The sequence below is a fragment of the Vicugna pacos genome, chromosome 3 (assembly GCF_048564905.1).
Source record: "Vicugna pacos chromosome 3, VicPac4, whole genome shotgun sequence".
NCBI lineage: Eukaryota > Metazoa > Chordata > Mammalia > Artiodactyla > Camelidae > Vicugna > Vicugna pacos.
In genome coordinates this window covers 72,734,480-72,749,234 of record NC_132989.1, presented here as the reverse complement: position 1 = coordinate 72,749,234, position 14,755 = coordinate 72,734,480, and the positions used below count along the sequence as shown (strand labels likewise).

General features: G+C 34.6%; 1 protein-coding gene and 1 long non-coding RNA gene across 4 annotated transcripts in view; one reads left to right on the top strand and one right to left on the bottom strand.

Annotated features, from left to right (window-relative positions):
• The window catches only part of LOC140695652 (uncharacterized), a 53,021-nt gene that overhangs the window by 18,177 nt on the left and 20,089 nt on the right, over window positions 1–14,755 (bottom strand). The gene's annotated exons all lie outside the window — the stretch shown is intronic.
• Window positions 1–14,755, top strand: part of FCHO2 (FCH and mu domain containing endocytic adaptor 2) — a 109,540-nt gene that overhangs the window by 89,598 nt on the left and 5,187 nt on the right. For all 3 annotated transcript variants that reach the window (XM_072958535.1, XM_072958534.1, XM_072958533.1), the window contains 5 exons: window positions 2,251–2,362; window positions 5,622–5,777; window positions 6,140–6,272; window positions 12,896–13,095; window positions 14,168–14,232. In XM_072958535.1, coding sequence (XP_072814636.1) covers window positions 2,251–2,362; window positions 5,622–5,777; window positions 6,140–6,272; window positions 12,896–13,095; window positions 14,168–14,232 — 666 coding nt within the window. The remainder of the gene's footprint in view (window positions 1–2,250; window positions 2,363–5,621; window positions 5,778–6,139; window positions 6,273–12,895; window positions 13,096–14,167; window positions 14,233–14,755) is intronic.

Below are 14,755 nucleotides of genomic sequence, written 5' to 3'. Positions count from 1 at the left end.
CTATGTCAGATTTTTTTTTGAAGTATGCATATGTAATATCTTGGAAACAAAAATGGAAAATAGAAAAGGGGGTATGCCAAAATGTTAAGTATGGTAAGTGGATATTTTTTTCTTAACTTTTCCATACTTTTTTCTTCTTCCCATGTTTCAATAATGGGCTTAACAGTTTAAAGGGAAACAATGTCAAGAATTCACATTTTATATGCCCAAATTGAATAACAGAAAAGAATAACTCTAGGTTTCTTTCGATTTTTAATGTCAAAGCAGTAGCAGACATTAATGTTACCCATAAATGTGTGTAAATACCCATTTTGTAGGTTAGGGGAAAAGTTTAATTTTATATTTAAGAGAATATAATTTTCTCTAATGAAATATTATATCCTTCATCTTTCTCTGAAAATATGCTTTCCTGAATTTCTAGTGACCCTCTAGAACAGTATATTTTTTAAGTTTACTGAACTAATAGATTTACAGTGAAATTTTCCCAGTGCACAATCGTGTATTTACATAATTGCAATAACATATGCTAGAAACTACTGCCTCTTGATGAAGCTTGTTTTCCACTTAATCATCTCTCACCTGATCAAAACCTGAATCCCTGCCAAGTCATTATTCTCTTCAATCCAGGACCTACTCTGTGATCTTACTAAGTGAAAAACATAATCATGTTTCTCTTAAACATTTTCAGTGGCTTTTAGTGCCAAAAGGATAAAATTAAAGGTCCTCCATGCCTTGATCTGGGTCGTAAGTACTTCTCCATACTTTTATGTCCTTTCGTCACTGCAGCCCATGCCTCACCCACAAAGTATGTTCCCACTTTGCAAAACTACATGTGGTTCCAAAAGGCACCATTTCTTTGACGACTCTTTGGCAGAGTGTCTGACATATATTAGTGGTCAGTAAACAGTAGCTGTTGTGATCTTGTGAATAAATTTTTATGTCGAGTTTATTTTCATACAAAATTTTAAGTTGTCTTGAGAGGGTTTTACTTTTCCCAGTGGCCTAGAAACAGCAGTTCTGTTTCCATATATATTTAATCACTGAACCCTTTTTTCTTTTCTTTTTTTTTTAAACTATGAAGAGTCTTCTAAATCAAAATTCTTCAAAATCTTGACTGTTACAAAGTCTTCCTGGCCTCTTAAGCTAACAAAAGCTCTTTCTCACTATTTTTAGTATCCCAGGTTTAGTTGTGAAGCCGAGAAGGCTAATACTGATTTTTGTCAGAAGTAGTACTCTACGTGTCTCAAAAGTAATTCAGTAATTCCCCTATAGGCAGTCATGTCTGAAATGAAAATACCTGATGGCTATGAACCTTGTGTGGCATTTATATAACAAAAGCATACATTCAAATTTCAGAGCTATATCTTGACCTAGATTTTTCATTTTTTTAAGAATGAATAATCATAATTAACTATCCTATTGACTTTTTAAACAAAATTTCATCATATATTATATATTAAATGAAATGCTGCACTTTCCAATCAGTAACAGTAATGGTAAGACATAAAAGGGAAGGGTACATTTATAAAGAAAAAGAAAGGCAATACATTACTTTGAGGGGTTTTTCTGTTATGAAGTAAACCAGATACTTTGTTTAGGTTTTTAAAAAACACACCTGAACACACACATAGATTAAATTTGTTTACATTTTATTATGCTTTGAAAACATTAATCTTTATATGATTTGACTCTAAAGGTATCTTAGTGAACTTTATGTCAGGAATGTTACGCCAAAATAATCTTACTACTCATATTTATCAAGGAAAGGTAATATGGGAATATAATACAAGCATTGGACAAAGAAGAGGTAAAAGAATTATAGTAAGAAAGAGCAGTGTATGATCACATTGGAAATAGCTAATGGATAGAAATAGCTTAAATAGAAAAATCCAGTTTAATGACTATAAGTATGTGATTGGTAGAACCTGAAAGAATTTAGTATCTGAATGGTTTTGAAGCCACATTTTAGTACTTTTAGCTCTTCAAGTGAAGGGCTTTTTCCTTCTGACATTTCCTTAACCCAGCCCTTCTCTGTCATCACATTTAAAACTAAAGTCAGTGTGACATGTTTTCCTGGTTTTTTTAATTTGTCCAGTTTGTTTTATGCTTTATACCTCCAGATTTATACTTGGGGCATCTTTGAAACCAGTAATAGTCATTTGTGACAAGCTAACATTTTGAATCTACTTGTCTTGGTATTTAATAAATGTCTTTCTATAGGATTTAACAAATGAATTGTATTTATTCTAGGTGTGTCACGAGGTCCCAGTCCTGTCAGCCTCGGGAATCAGGACACCTTACCTGTGGCAGTCGCCCTTACAGAATCTGTTAATGCCTACTTTAAAGGAGCAGATCCCACCAAGTTAGTTTTTAAAAGATGACATATATGTCTGTGGTGTGTGTGTGTGTTGTGGGGGGGATTGGTGGTAAATTTTAAGATTTATATGTTGATTCTCTATAGGTTAGAGCTTCCTATTACTTGTCTGCTTGCTTTTTGCTATCAAATATAGTCATTTAGAGATTGTCTTTCAAATTTAAGAAATCACTGTAATCATCAGTAGTGATGGCTTTTTCTGTTTATCTACATTTTTGCCCAGGCTTTATGACCAGTATGACACATCTATTGTTTGACATATCTGTAGAGCAGGATATGGCAGTTGACCTGGTGAGGACAGAACTCTGGATCTTGGCCTAAAGTATATCTTTGGTGAAAGTGTGATGTTTGCAGGAGAGACCTAGAATGCACATTTAATGCAGGAGACTCTCAAAGGATTGGTTAACCTCCTTCTTATAAGACATTATATTTGGGTGAAATGATCACCCTTATTTTTCATGTATAACAGTATTCATCAAATATTTGAATGCTGACTATGTGTAAGACTATTATAAGCTTGCACTGTTGTGAGAGAAAGTTTTAGTTTTCTCAAGATAATTTAAATTCTGTAGAGAACTTTTGTTTACTTAAGTATTCTCAGCACTTACAACAGTCTTATACATAGTAAGCACTCAGATATTTGATGAATGAATGTATGTTGAAGGAATAATGTTACTCAAAAAGTGAGTATGTCCTGAAGAAAATAAACCAGGGTAAGGGGATAGACAGTTACAATAGAGCGCTACTATTTTAGATAGAGTGATCAGGGTAAACTTCCTGAGGCTGATTGAAGCAGATGTTTGAAAGACACTGAGGGAGGACCAAGCCATGCAGATACCTGAGGGAAGAGCATTCCAGCAGGTGTTGTAAAGAATTGAGGTAGAAGCATGCTTGGCATATTTAAGAAACTTCTGAGTGAGGTGGGAAGCCAGTGGAGACTTTTGAGTCGAGGAGGTATGTGGTTACTTACATTTTTGAAGTAGCACTTTGCTTGCTATATGGAGAATAAACTAAAAGGCACCAGAGTAGATGCAGTGAGAAAGGATTAACTACTAAGGTCCAGATGCGAGATGATGGTGTGTAAGGGTATTAGCAGAGGAGATGGTGAGTAGTAATGAGATTCTGAAGATATTTTGAAAACAGAGTTGTCAAAATTTGTCGAGAGAGTAGATTGCTAAATTTGAAGTACTTAAGACAACTTAGTGGACATGCTGAGTTGATGATAAGTGAGTATATGATTCTGGAATTCGTAGATAGGTCAGGCTAGAAAGAAAATACTTAGTAGTCATTAATTTGTGTATGATATTTAAAGCTGGGAGCATTAGGGGACAGAGAAGAAATCTGATGAGAACTAAGTCCCTGGCCCCCTTCAGTGTTTAAAAACAGGAAAACGAGAATGATCCAACAATAGGGTCTGGGACAGCATGCAACAAGAGAGATGAGAAGACCAGTAGACTAGTATCCTAGAAACTAAGTGAATAAACCTTTTCATGAAGGAAGGTGTGAAGCTATCTCTATCTGATGTTGTCAGGTCAAGAAAAATGGATCATTAATGACCTTCACAAGAGCAGTTTTAATGGAGTTGTGATGAAAGCCTGCTTGGAGGGAGCTCAGGAGCAGGAGATGGTGCAAATACAGACAACTGCATTTGGAGAGAGCAAATGTTAAGCAGTTATTTTAGGATATTTTGCTCTAAGTGGAAGCAGAGAAATTGGGTTGGTAGCAGGAGAGAGCTGGCAGAATTAGAGGAAGTTTTTTTAAATTAATTTTAGTTTTTGTGTTTTTTAAAGATAATATACATTTCAGCATGTCTGTATGCTAATAGGAACGATCCAGTATTTATAGAAAAAATTGAATCTGCAGGAAAGAGGACAATTACATGAGTGAAGTCCTTTACTATGTAAGAGATGTGCTTCAGTGCAGAAGGGATAGGATTGGCCTTAGGTGTAGAGACTGATTCTGTTGAAATAGGAGGGAAGGCAGAAGGTATGAATGCCTTCTGAGTCAGGGAGATTAGGATTTTACTAGTGAGGGTAGTATTTTATTTTCTCTGTAAAATTTAAAGGAAAGTCATTGGTTGCCAAGGTGGGGAGTGGAGGGGAGGGATTTTGCAGGTTAGAGTTAGACAAGAAAGGAGAAGGTATGCAAAGAGCTAGGGAATATAGTAGAATTTCCAGGTAATACTAAGGGGGCCCTATTGAGAGTTTTGGCTGTATGGTTATGTTTTTCTCTACTCATGTTCAGCGGTATAAGATGTAGGTGAGAAGCTGGGTTTAACCAAGATTGTGTTTAGCCAAGCAAACATAGTCAAGTGAAAGAGAACCAAGGGAGAACTTATGCAAAGGAGTACATATAATGATGGACCATGAAGTCCCAAGATAGGAGGGTGTATGGATTATGAAGGAAGAGTTAGTTAAAAAAAAATGGTGGTAGGAACAATGGATTATTGAGGTTTTTGATGCGGTTGGCTGTAGTACTAGACAGAATGAGTTGAAGAAATAGGAAATGACAATTAGAAGAGTGGGGAATCTGAGATTTAAATTATGGAGGGGCTGAAGCATGGCTGAGGTAGGCTGGGAGACAGGATCATTGGAGGAAAGGGACTGAAGAACTGAGTGACCAAAGCATTGAAAGGATTATCTGTGTGGATAATGAAATCACTAAACATTTATAATAGGTGTAGTGTTGCAGAGACTGACAGTGGGCCAGGAGCTAAAATTTGCAGAAAATGAGAGGGAACATTGAAGATGACTTGAAGGGTTGAGATAATAGTATAATCTGATGATGTGAGTTTCAAAAAGAAGCTGGTGGTTTTCAGAAGGAAGCAGGAATACAGGGCTGTAAGAGGCAGTGAGAAGCAAGGAGGACATCTACCACTGCTACCATCAGGCCCAGTACACTTTGTGGAGTTTGGAGGGAAAGACAGCTACAGCTACAGGTAGTGGTACCAGGGAAACAGTGTCCTTACGAGGCAGCCAGGGGATGGTGTCAGCAAACAAGTGAAGGAATATTTTCAGTATGCTTGCATTTGTGTTTGGAATTTAATTCTAGGAAAAACTGGTATTAGAGGAGTATGTCATTTCACATAGAATCATTTTTAATAATTAAACTGAAAAAATAATTCATCTGTAATTATGATAAAAAGGTTATGTATATAAATAAAGCAGTTTTAAACCAAATATGCTTTAAATGGAGATTAAAATGCCTTATTTAAATGGTTTAAATTTTTCAAAACCCACACTTCCAGGTGTATTGTGAAGATCACTGGTGACATGACAATATCATTTCCAAGTGGAGTTATTAAAGTCTTCACTAGCAATCCATCTCCAGCTGTGCTCTGCTTCAGGGTGAAAAATATCAGCAGACTAGAGCAAATTCTTCCAAATGCACAGCTTGTGTTCAGGTTTGTGTACTTTTGTTCTGAAGGTAAAATTTCTTTTTAAGACATTTTTTCCTTCTTCAAATCAATAATAATTCAACTTGAAGACAATACCAAAATTATGATTAAATAGGCTTCTGCTGTCTTTTTGTTTTGTTTGTGCTTGTGGTGGTAGTAGTTACTGTTAAGCCCTTCTCTACTGTACATCTCATCTTTTAGGCAACCTTTTGCTGTATTCCATTCTTTATCCTCTAATTTTAGTTTTCCCTCATTTTCATCTTTTGGTTAATTTCTACTAGTCTTTCCCACATCACCAAATTCCTACACAGAGACAAAGGATAAAGACAACTCAAATAAAATAATGAAAATATTTCTTATACATACAGTGATCCATCACAGTGTGATTCTAACACAAAAGATTTCTGGATGAACATGCAAGCTGTTACTGTCTACCTCAAGAAGCTGTCAGAGCAAAATCCAGCTGCTTCTTATTATAATGTAGATGTATTAAAGTATCAGGTAAGTGTTATACCATTATAAAAATCCTTATTAAAATATTAACAAATAGAGTCTTGCAGATCATTAAATGAATAATATGTCATGGCCGAATGAAGTTCATTCCAGCAATGCGTTGGAGATTTTGACCAATTTGATCAAATTCACCATCTATTACCGATTAAAATACTGAGTAAATATAAATGTATGAATATGTCCTTAACCTGAAAAGTCCAGCACATTAGTCTTAATAGTGAAACATCTAAAGCATTCAAACTCAGGAATGGCAAAGACGCCCTTTATTCCTGTTAGTGTGTATAAGATTTTTCTGGATGTGTTAGTACACTTAAGACGAGAATAAAATAAATGGTGAGAAATATTGGAAAAGAGGAACAAAAATTATTAATTATAGGTGATATATTTCTAGAAGGCTCAAGAGAATCAACTGAAAAACTGATATAAGGGAATTTAGTAAAGTGATCACTTTAAAAATTAATACAAAACAACCAGTTAGGAAAACTAATAGAGAAAAATATTCACAAATTTAAAAAAACTAAATTAGAGCTGGAGAGGCTGTCCAAGATGGCAACATAGAGAGATCCTGAACTCACCTTCTCTCATGGACACACCAGATCTACAGCTGCATGCGGAACAGGTCCCTCTGAAAAAGACCTTAAAGTAAAGCTAAACAGCTCCTTCACATCAGCAAATGAGAAAAGGGCTGCACTGAGATGAGGAGTAGGGGCTGAGACAGGGTCTCACTGTAAGCCTCACCCCCCAGCATGGTAGCCTAGCGTCTGGATGGAACGCACAAACCCAGACCTTCTCTGGGGAACAAGGGAGTAAAGTCGAGTAAGAAAATTCTCAGATAACTTAACTTTACACTTTAAGGAACTAGAAAAAGAAGAGCAAACAAGGCCGGAAATTAGTAGAAGGGAGGTAATAACAGAGCAGAAATAAATAGGGACTGAAAAGATCAATGAAGCTAGGAGCTAGTTCTTTGAAAAGATAAAATTGACAAACTTATGTAGACTCACCAAGAAAAAAAAAAGGCTCAAATAAAATTAGAAATGAAAGAAGAACTGATAAGACTAATATTGCTGAACTACAGAGAACTGTAAGAGACTGCTGTGAACAATTATATGCCAACAAATTGGACAACCTACAATAAATGGATAAATTTCTAGGAACATACAACCAGCTTTCTAATATTGAATCATGAAGTAGTAGAATATCTGAAAAGACCAATTAGTAGTGAGCAGGGTGAGTCAGCAATCAGAAACCTCCCAACAAACAGAAGTCCAGGACCAATCAGCTTCATTACAAAATCCTACCAGACATTAAAAGAATACCAGTTCTCAAACTCAAACTCATTCAGAAAAATAGAAAAGGAGGGAACACTTCCAAAGTCATGAGACCAGCATTATCACCCTGATACTAAAACCAGACAAGGACACTACAAGAAAAAATTACTGGCCAATATCCCTGTTGAACACAGACACAAAAACCCTTAACAAAATATAAGCAGATCACATTTAACAATACATTAAAAGGACCATACACCATGATCAAGTGGGATTTATTCCAGGGATACAAGGCTGGTGACATCCAGAAATCAATCAACATGATATACCACATTAACGAAGATGGAAATCCTATGATCATCTCATTGGATCCAGGAAAAACATTTGACAAAATTCAACATCCACTTATGATAGAAGCTCCCAACAGGGTGGGTGTAGAGGGGACATACATCAACATAATAAATGTCATTTATGACAAGTCCATAGCTAACATCATGCTCAGTGGTGAAAAGCTTTCAGCTTTTCCTCTAAGATGAGGAATAAGACAAGGATGCCTACTCTCACCACTTTTATTCAACATAGTACTGAAAGTTCTAGCCAGACCAATTAGACAAGAAAAAGAAAAGGCACCCAAATTAGAAAGAAGTAAAATTTTCACTATTTGCAGATGACGCATATATGTAGAAAATCTTTAGACTCCCCTACCTCCTCCCCCCAAAACTTAAAATACTGAATAATAAATGAATAAATGGAATAATACTGAGTAATAAATGAATTCAGTAATGTTGCAGGATACAAAATACATTAAAAAATCTGTTGTGTTTCTATACACTAATAATGAACTAGCAGAGAAATTAAAAAAAAATCCCATTTACAGTAGCTAGCATCAAAAAGAGTAAAATACTTAGGAATAAATTTAACCAAGGAAGTGAAAGACCTGTACACTGAAAACTGTAAGACAGTGATGAAAGAAATTGAAGACACAACTAAATGAAAAAATACTTTCTCATTAATAGAATTAAAATTGTTTAAATGTCCATAGTACCCAAGACAGTCACAGATTTAATGCAATACCTATTAAAATTCCAGTGGCAATTTTGCACAGAAATAAAACTATCCTAAAATTTATATGGAACCACAAAAGACCCCAAATAGCTAAAGCAATCTTGAGAAAACAACAAAGCTAGAAGCATCAAGCTTCCTGATTTCAAACTACATGACACAGGTATAGTAATCAAGACATTATGGTATTAGCAAAAAATAGACAATTGATCAGTGGAACAGAATAGAGAGTTCAGAAGTAAAACCACACATACATGCTCAATTGATTTATGACAAAGAAGCCAATAAATACACATTGGGGAAAGGACAGTCTCTTCAATAAATAGTGTTGGGAAAACTAACCACAATCAAAAGAATGAAGCTAGACTGCTATTTTACACCATACACAAAAATTGACTCAAAATGGATTGAAGACCTGAATGCAAAACCTGAAACCCTAAACTCGTAGTAGAAAACATAGAAGGTAGGCTGCTTGACATCAACCTTGGTAATGATTTTTTGGATTTGACTCCAGAAGCAAAGACAACAAAAGCAAAAATAAACAAACAGGATCATATCAAACTGAAAAGCTTCTGCACAGCAAAGAACATCATCAACAAAATGCAAAGGCAATGTACTGAATGGGAGATTATTTGCACATGCTATATCTGATAAGGGGTCAATATCCAAAATATATGAAGAGTGTACAACTCAGTTCCAAAAGAGTCAGATTTTAAAAATGGACAGAGGATCTGAATAGACATTTTTCCAAGAAGACATACAGATGGCTAAAAGGTACATAAAAAGTTGTTCAGTATCACTAATCATCAGGAAATGTGAATCAAAACCACAATAAGCTATCATCTCACACCTGTTAGATGCCTGTTAACAGAAAGATAAGGATGTGGATAAAGGGGAGCCCTTGTGTACTGTTGATGAGAATATAAACTGATAAAACTACTATGGAAACAGTATGGAGGTTCCTCAAAAAGTTAAAAATAGAACTACCATATGATTTCACTTCTGGGTAATTATCCAAAGAAAATGAAAACACTAATTTGAAAAGATACTTGCATCCCCATGTTCATCACAGCATTATTTATAGTAGCCAAGATACAGAACAACTGTAAAAACCTCACCAAGATCTAGGAGGCAACAAAAGACCATTAGGCTCTATTAAAGAAGTTCTTGTTGAACAAGAGTTTGAACATTCTTTCATGCCTGTCCAAAAGAATTAAGAGATGGAAGAAGCAAAAAGCAACTGTAAAATGGACATATATTTATGTACACCTGGGAACCTGTGTCTTGTGTTCAAATTTATTAAAGCTGGATCCTGCAAGTAAAAAAAATATTGATAAATGAATGGATAAAGATTTCACACACACACACACATACACACACGAATACTATTCAGTCACGAAAAATGAAATCTTGCTATTTGTGATAATATGGATAGACCTTGAGAATATTATGCTAAGTGAGATGAGATGAGTCAGACGAAGGAAGATAGAAGACATGATCTCACGTATATGTGGAATCTGAAAATCAAACCAACCGGACCAAGCTCAGAGATACAGAGAACAGTCTACAGCCATACCACCCTGAATGCACCCGATCTCATCTCATCTTGGAAGCTAAGCAGGGTCGGGCCTGGTTAGTACTTGGATGGAAGAGATACAGAGAACAGACTGGTGATTGCTAGAGGGCAGGGGGTTAGGGGTGGGTGTTATGTGTGAAAGAGGTCAAGAGTTACAAACTTGCAGTTACAAAGTAAATAAGTCATGGGGATGTTATGTACAATATGACAAGGTTAATAATACTGTATTACATATTTCAGAGTTGCTAAGAGTGTATTTTAAAAGTTCTCATCACAGGAAAAATTCTTGTAGCTATATATGGTGACAGGTAAACTAGACATATTGTGGTGATTATTTCACAATGTATATAAATATCAAAGCTGTGCTGTACACCTGAAACTAATATAATGTAATGTCACTTATACTTCACTTCAAAAAAAAAAACTTTTTTTTAAAAAAAGATCTGTTACTGCATCCATTCCTGTAGCCACAGTGAACACAAAACAAAAAAATTTTAACTAAGAAGAAACAGCACAATCTCTACTGACTTGAGTATAGTTAGAAAGGCATACTTTATTTAAAAGAAGACTCATGTTGTAATAAAGCTTAGCTGTTTCTAAATTAGCTTATAAATTTAGTGTGATCCTGATCAGAACTTAGTGGAGCGCTATGTGTGTCTGGAGACTTGACAGTAATTTTCAAGTTCTCAGGAAGAGTAAAGCTTGGAAAATTAAGAAGTGTTTTAAACAGTAATGTGGAGTAATGTTTAGTTTAATGGGAAAACAGTATAAGCCAACAGTTTTTAAAATAGAGACTGGCACAACAATAGATGGCCAGATGAATGCAATAGATTAGAGCATCCAGAAATAGATCGAAGAATAAATGGAAAATGGATCATATGACAGAGTAACATTTCAAGGCAATGTAGAAATAATGAATTTTTTAAAAGGTAATATTGGGGCAGCAGGCTAGAGATTTGGGGGAAGATTCAGCTGAATCCCTAACTCAGACATTTAACGAAAACTAAAACCTGCATGTATCAAAGGTTTAATAATAAATGAAGCTGTAAAGATACTAAAATAAAGCATGGTGAATATATTGTATTATCTATAGGAATATATGCACGTGTGTTGCATATATGTATAATATATATTTATTACATACTTCAATCTTGAAGTGTAGAAGACCTAAGTATAATTAAAAACCCAGAAGCCATGCAATAAAATGAGATACTTGAGGCAAAAATAAATACGTGTGTATAAGATATTTGGTTAAAACACACAAACCCTTAAAAAGAATCAGTACTTAATCTGAGAGAAAATTATTTGTAATATAAGTTAAACCAAAAGGCTTATTTCAAAAAGCCTGTATAAATTAGTAGCTAAAAGATGAATAACTCAATAGATAGATAACTGATGGAAAGATGCTCTGTGTCAGTAGTAATCAGAGCAATGAATATTAAGACGACAATGAGATACCAGTTTTAGCCCACATCAGACTGACAAAAATGAGAAAGATTGTTCTATTAAGAGAGATATCACCAGTTGTTAATGAGAGTACAAATTAATACAACCTCTTAGAAGGTAAATGCTATTAGATTGTTGAGCAGATGTAACTTTTAATTCAACAGTTCCACTTACAGAAATCTGTTCTTCAGAAATCACAAATGGGGGGGAAGATAAGGTAGGAAAGGCATTTACTGTATCATTGTTTGGAAACCACCTAATACACATCCACAAAGAGCTTGACTAAATTAATTATTGCAGCCATTTAAAAGAATGAGACAGATCCATGTTAGCATGCCTAGGAAGTTTAGAAGCTTATGTACCATGATGTAGGGAGTAAGGATGCCAAAGGATAAATTTCCCATTTCATACACTTATGTATTGTTTGAGTTTTTAATAGGATAACTGTATTAATAGGCTTATGTTTCTAGGAAATAAATACTTTAAAGAATAAAAAAGTGCTGCCACTTAGGTAGACCTAAAATTTATTCCAAGTATTCATTTATCATTCATTCAACAAATATTTACTATTTAGTGCTTGCTAATTGCTGTGAGTAGCATAGGGAGTTAGATAGTAAACTATTAAGTAAATAACGTATGTTGTGATAAGGTGAAAGGAAAGTCTATAAAGTAAGAAGAGTGAAAACGCAGTTTTCAGTGTAAATTTCAACAGGATGATCAGAGTAGGTCTTATTGAAGTCATTTGAGCAAGGAACTGTAGAACCAGAAGGAATTGCACCACTTTCTATGGTTTGTGTGATTAAAATTAAACACTTGAGGTTGGAAGTATTCTAACTGCAGACTTGCAGTACTGCATGCAGTTTTTCTAACTGTTTTAAATCTAAGTTCTTATTTTAAAAAATCTTAGAATTCTGTGTTGAATGTTCTCAAACATTATGTGCATAAGTAAGAATCACCTGATAACATGCTGATTTCTTTGTCCTGTACTTTAGCTGTTGAATCAGATTTCCTGCATTTCGAGTCAGTGGAATGTGCAATTCAAACAAGCACTACAGAAATTTTGATGTACATAGTCCTGGGTCCACATGTTGAGAGTCACACTTATGCCTTTGAGATGAGCCTGCTTCACTCTTAGCAATAGACAGCTCCCGCATTATTATTTTTGAATGTGTCAGCTTTTGTTCAGCTGTGTGTCATTAACATGACTTGTTTACTTTTTGGGTCAAAGGCAATTATTTGTTTTTTCCCTCTCTTTAAAGGTATCATCAAATGGTATTCAGTCCACTCCTCTAAATCTTGCAACATATTGGAAATGTAGTGCTGGCACCACAGATGTTAGAGTGGATTATAAGTACAACCCAGAAGCTATGGTGGCACCAAGTGTACTTTCCAATATACAGGTGGTGGTACCAGTGGATGGAGGAGTCACAAACATGCAGTCCCTTCCCCCTGCAATATGGTAAACTAAGTAGATTTCTGAATTCCTGCTGAGTTTCTGTTACAATCCATGAGTTTTAAAACCTAAATTCTGAAAGTTGTATCATACATTAGAAAAGTTTTAGTGCATTTTCCCAGAGAAACCATGTTATAAAATGTACTGTTCATTTTGTTCATTTTTAGCCAAGCTACAGGAAGTAGCCTTAATCCAAAATAAACAAAACTAGTTTTGCTGTCAGCACCCAGACTTGAATGATTCAATACAACTTTACCCTTAGGCGAAGCACATAACTTCTTTAAACCTTTTTTTCATTTAAAAAATACAGGGTTAAATATAGAATCTAGCACATCTATAGGAAAACCTATCTGATTAGGTATTAGTTACCCTCATCACTTAACTACCTCTCTTGTTCCCTCTTTTTTTTAAAAATATTTTTCTTTATTGAGTAATAGTCATTTTACAATGTTGTGTCAAATTCCACTGTAGAGCACAATTTTTCAGTTATACATAAACATACACATACTCATTGTCATACATTTTTTTGTCACTGTGAGCTACCACAAGATCTTGTATATATTTCCCTCTATTAAAATTAGTATGGGGGGAGGGTATACCTGAAGTAGAGAGCACATGCTTAACATGCACAAGGTCCTAGATTCAATCCCCAGTACCACCTCTAAAAATAAATAAACCTAATTACCTCCTCCTTCCCAAAATAAAAATAATTAAATAGTATAATAAATAAATTTTTTAATTAAAAAATATTAGTATAGACTCTAACCACTACATTTACCTCACCATTTAATAATAAAACTGTGTTTTCCTTGATTAATGAAGGTACTGGGCCACCTACATGTTGTTTTCATTTCTGTGACCAGTAGAAATGAGAAGTTATGTAATTTGGTAAATATCCATTCATTAAGAAAGATACAGTATTTATTTATATTATTCATAATCACATTTTCACCAAGGTACTGTTCAGAGTACATTTAGCACTATAGTTGTTCTAGTGAAATATTTAAGATGTATTTATTGAGTGCTCATCTATATATGAGGTACTAGACACATTATCTGAAGATATTTGTACTTACAGGAATGCAGAACAGATGAAAGCCTTTTGGAAACTCTCTGGTATTTCAGAAAAATCAGAAAATGGAGGTAAGTGTGTGCATGTTTGTTTATAAGGTGATATCACTGAAAATGGTGTTTTAGGAACATTTATGGAAAACTTTCTCCTGGAATTTCATGCCTTCAGTTCTAGAATTGACCACTAGGTGGAAGTTAATACCTTAAAATAAGAGTGGACTAGTTGAGATTCAGAACACATTTTTTTCCTTCTAGATTGAATATGCTTTCTCTGTGAGAAAAATAATGTTTTGCTCTAACTTTATAAATATTACATAAATGCTCCTTATGTTCACATGCTAACTTTAAGAGAAAATACCTAGTTAAGTAAATTTATAGAAGTCAAAGTCTAGATAACCTGATAATTGAAACTGATAACTAATTGAAACTGACACACTCTTTAGCTCATTTTGTTAATGGGGTCCTCCTGGCCTCCTGGAAATTATGCAGAAGCTTCCAGGCTTTAAAAAAAAAACTTTGCTTATTCTCTCTTAAGAGAACCTTTCCTTGGTCATTTCCCCTTATTAAAACTAACCATCGACAGCCTTCAGTTCTA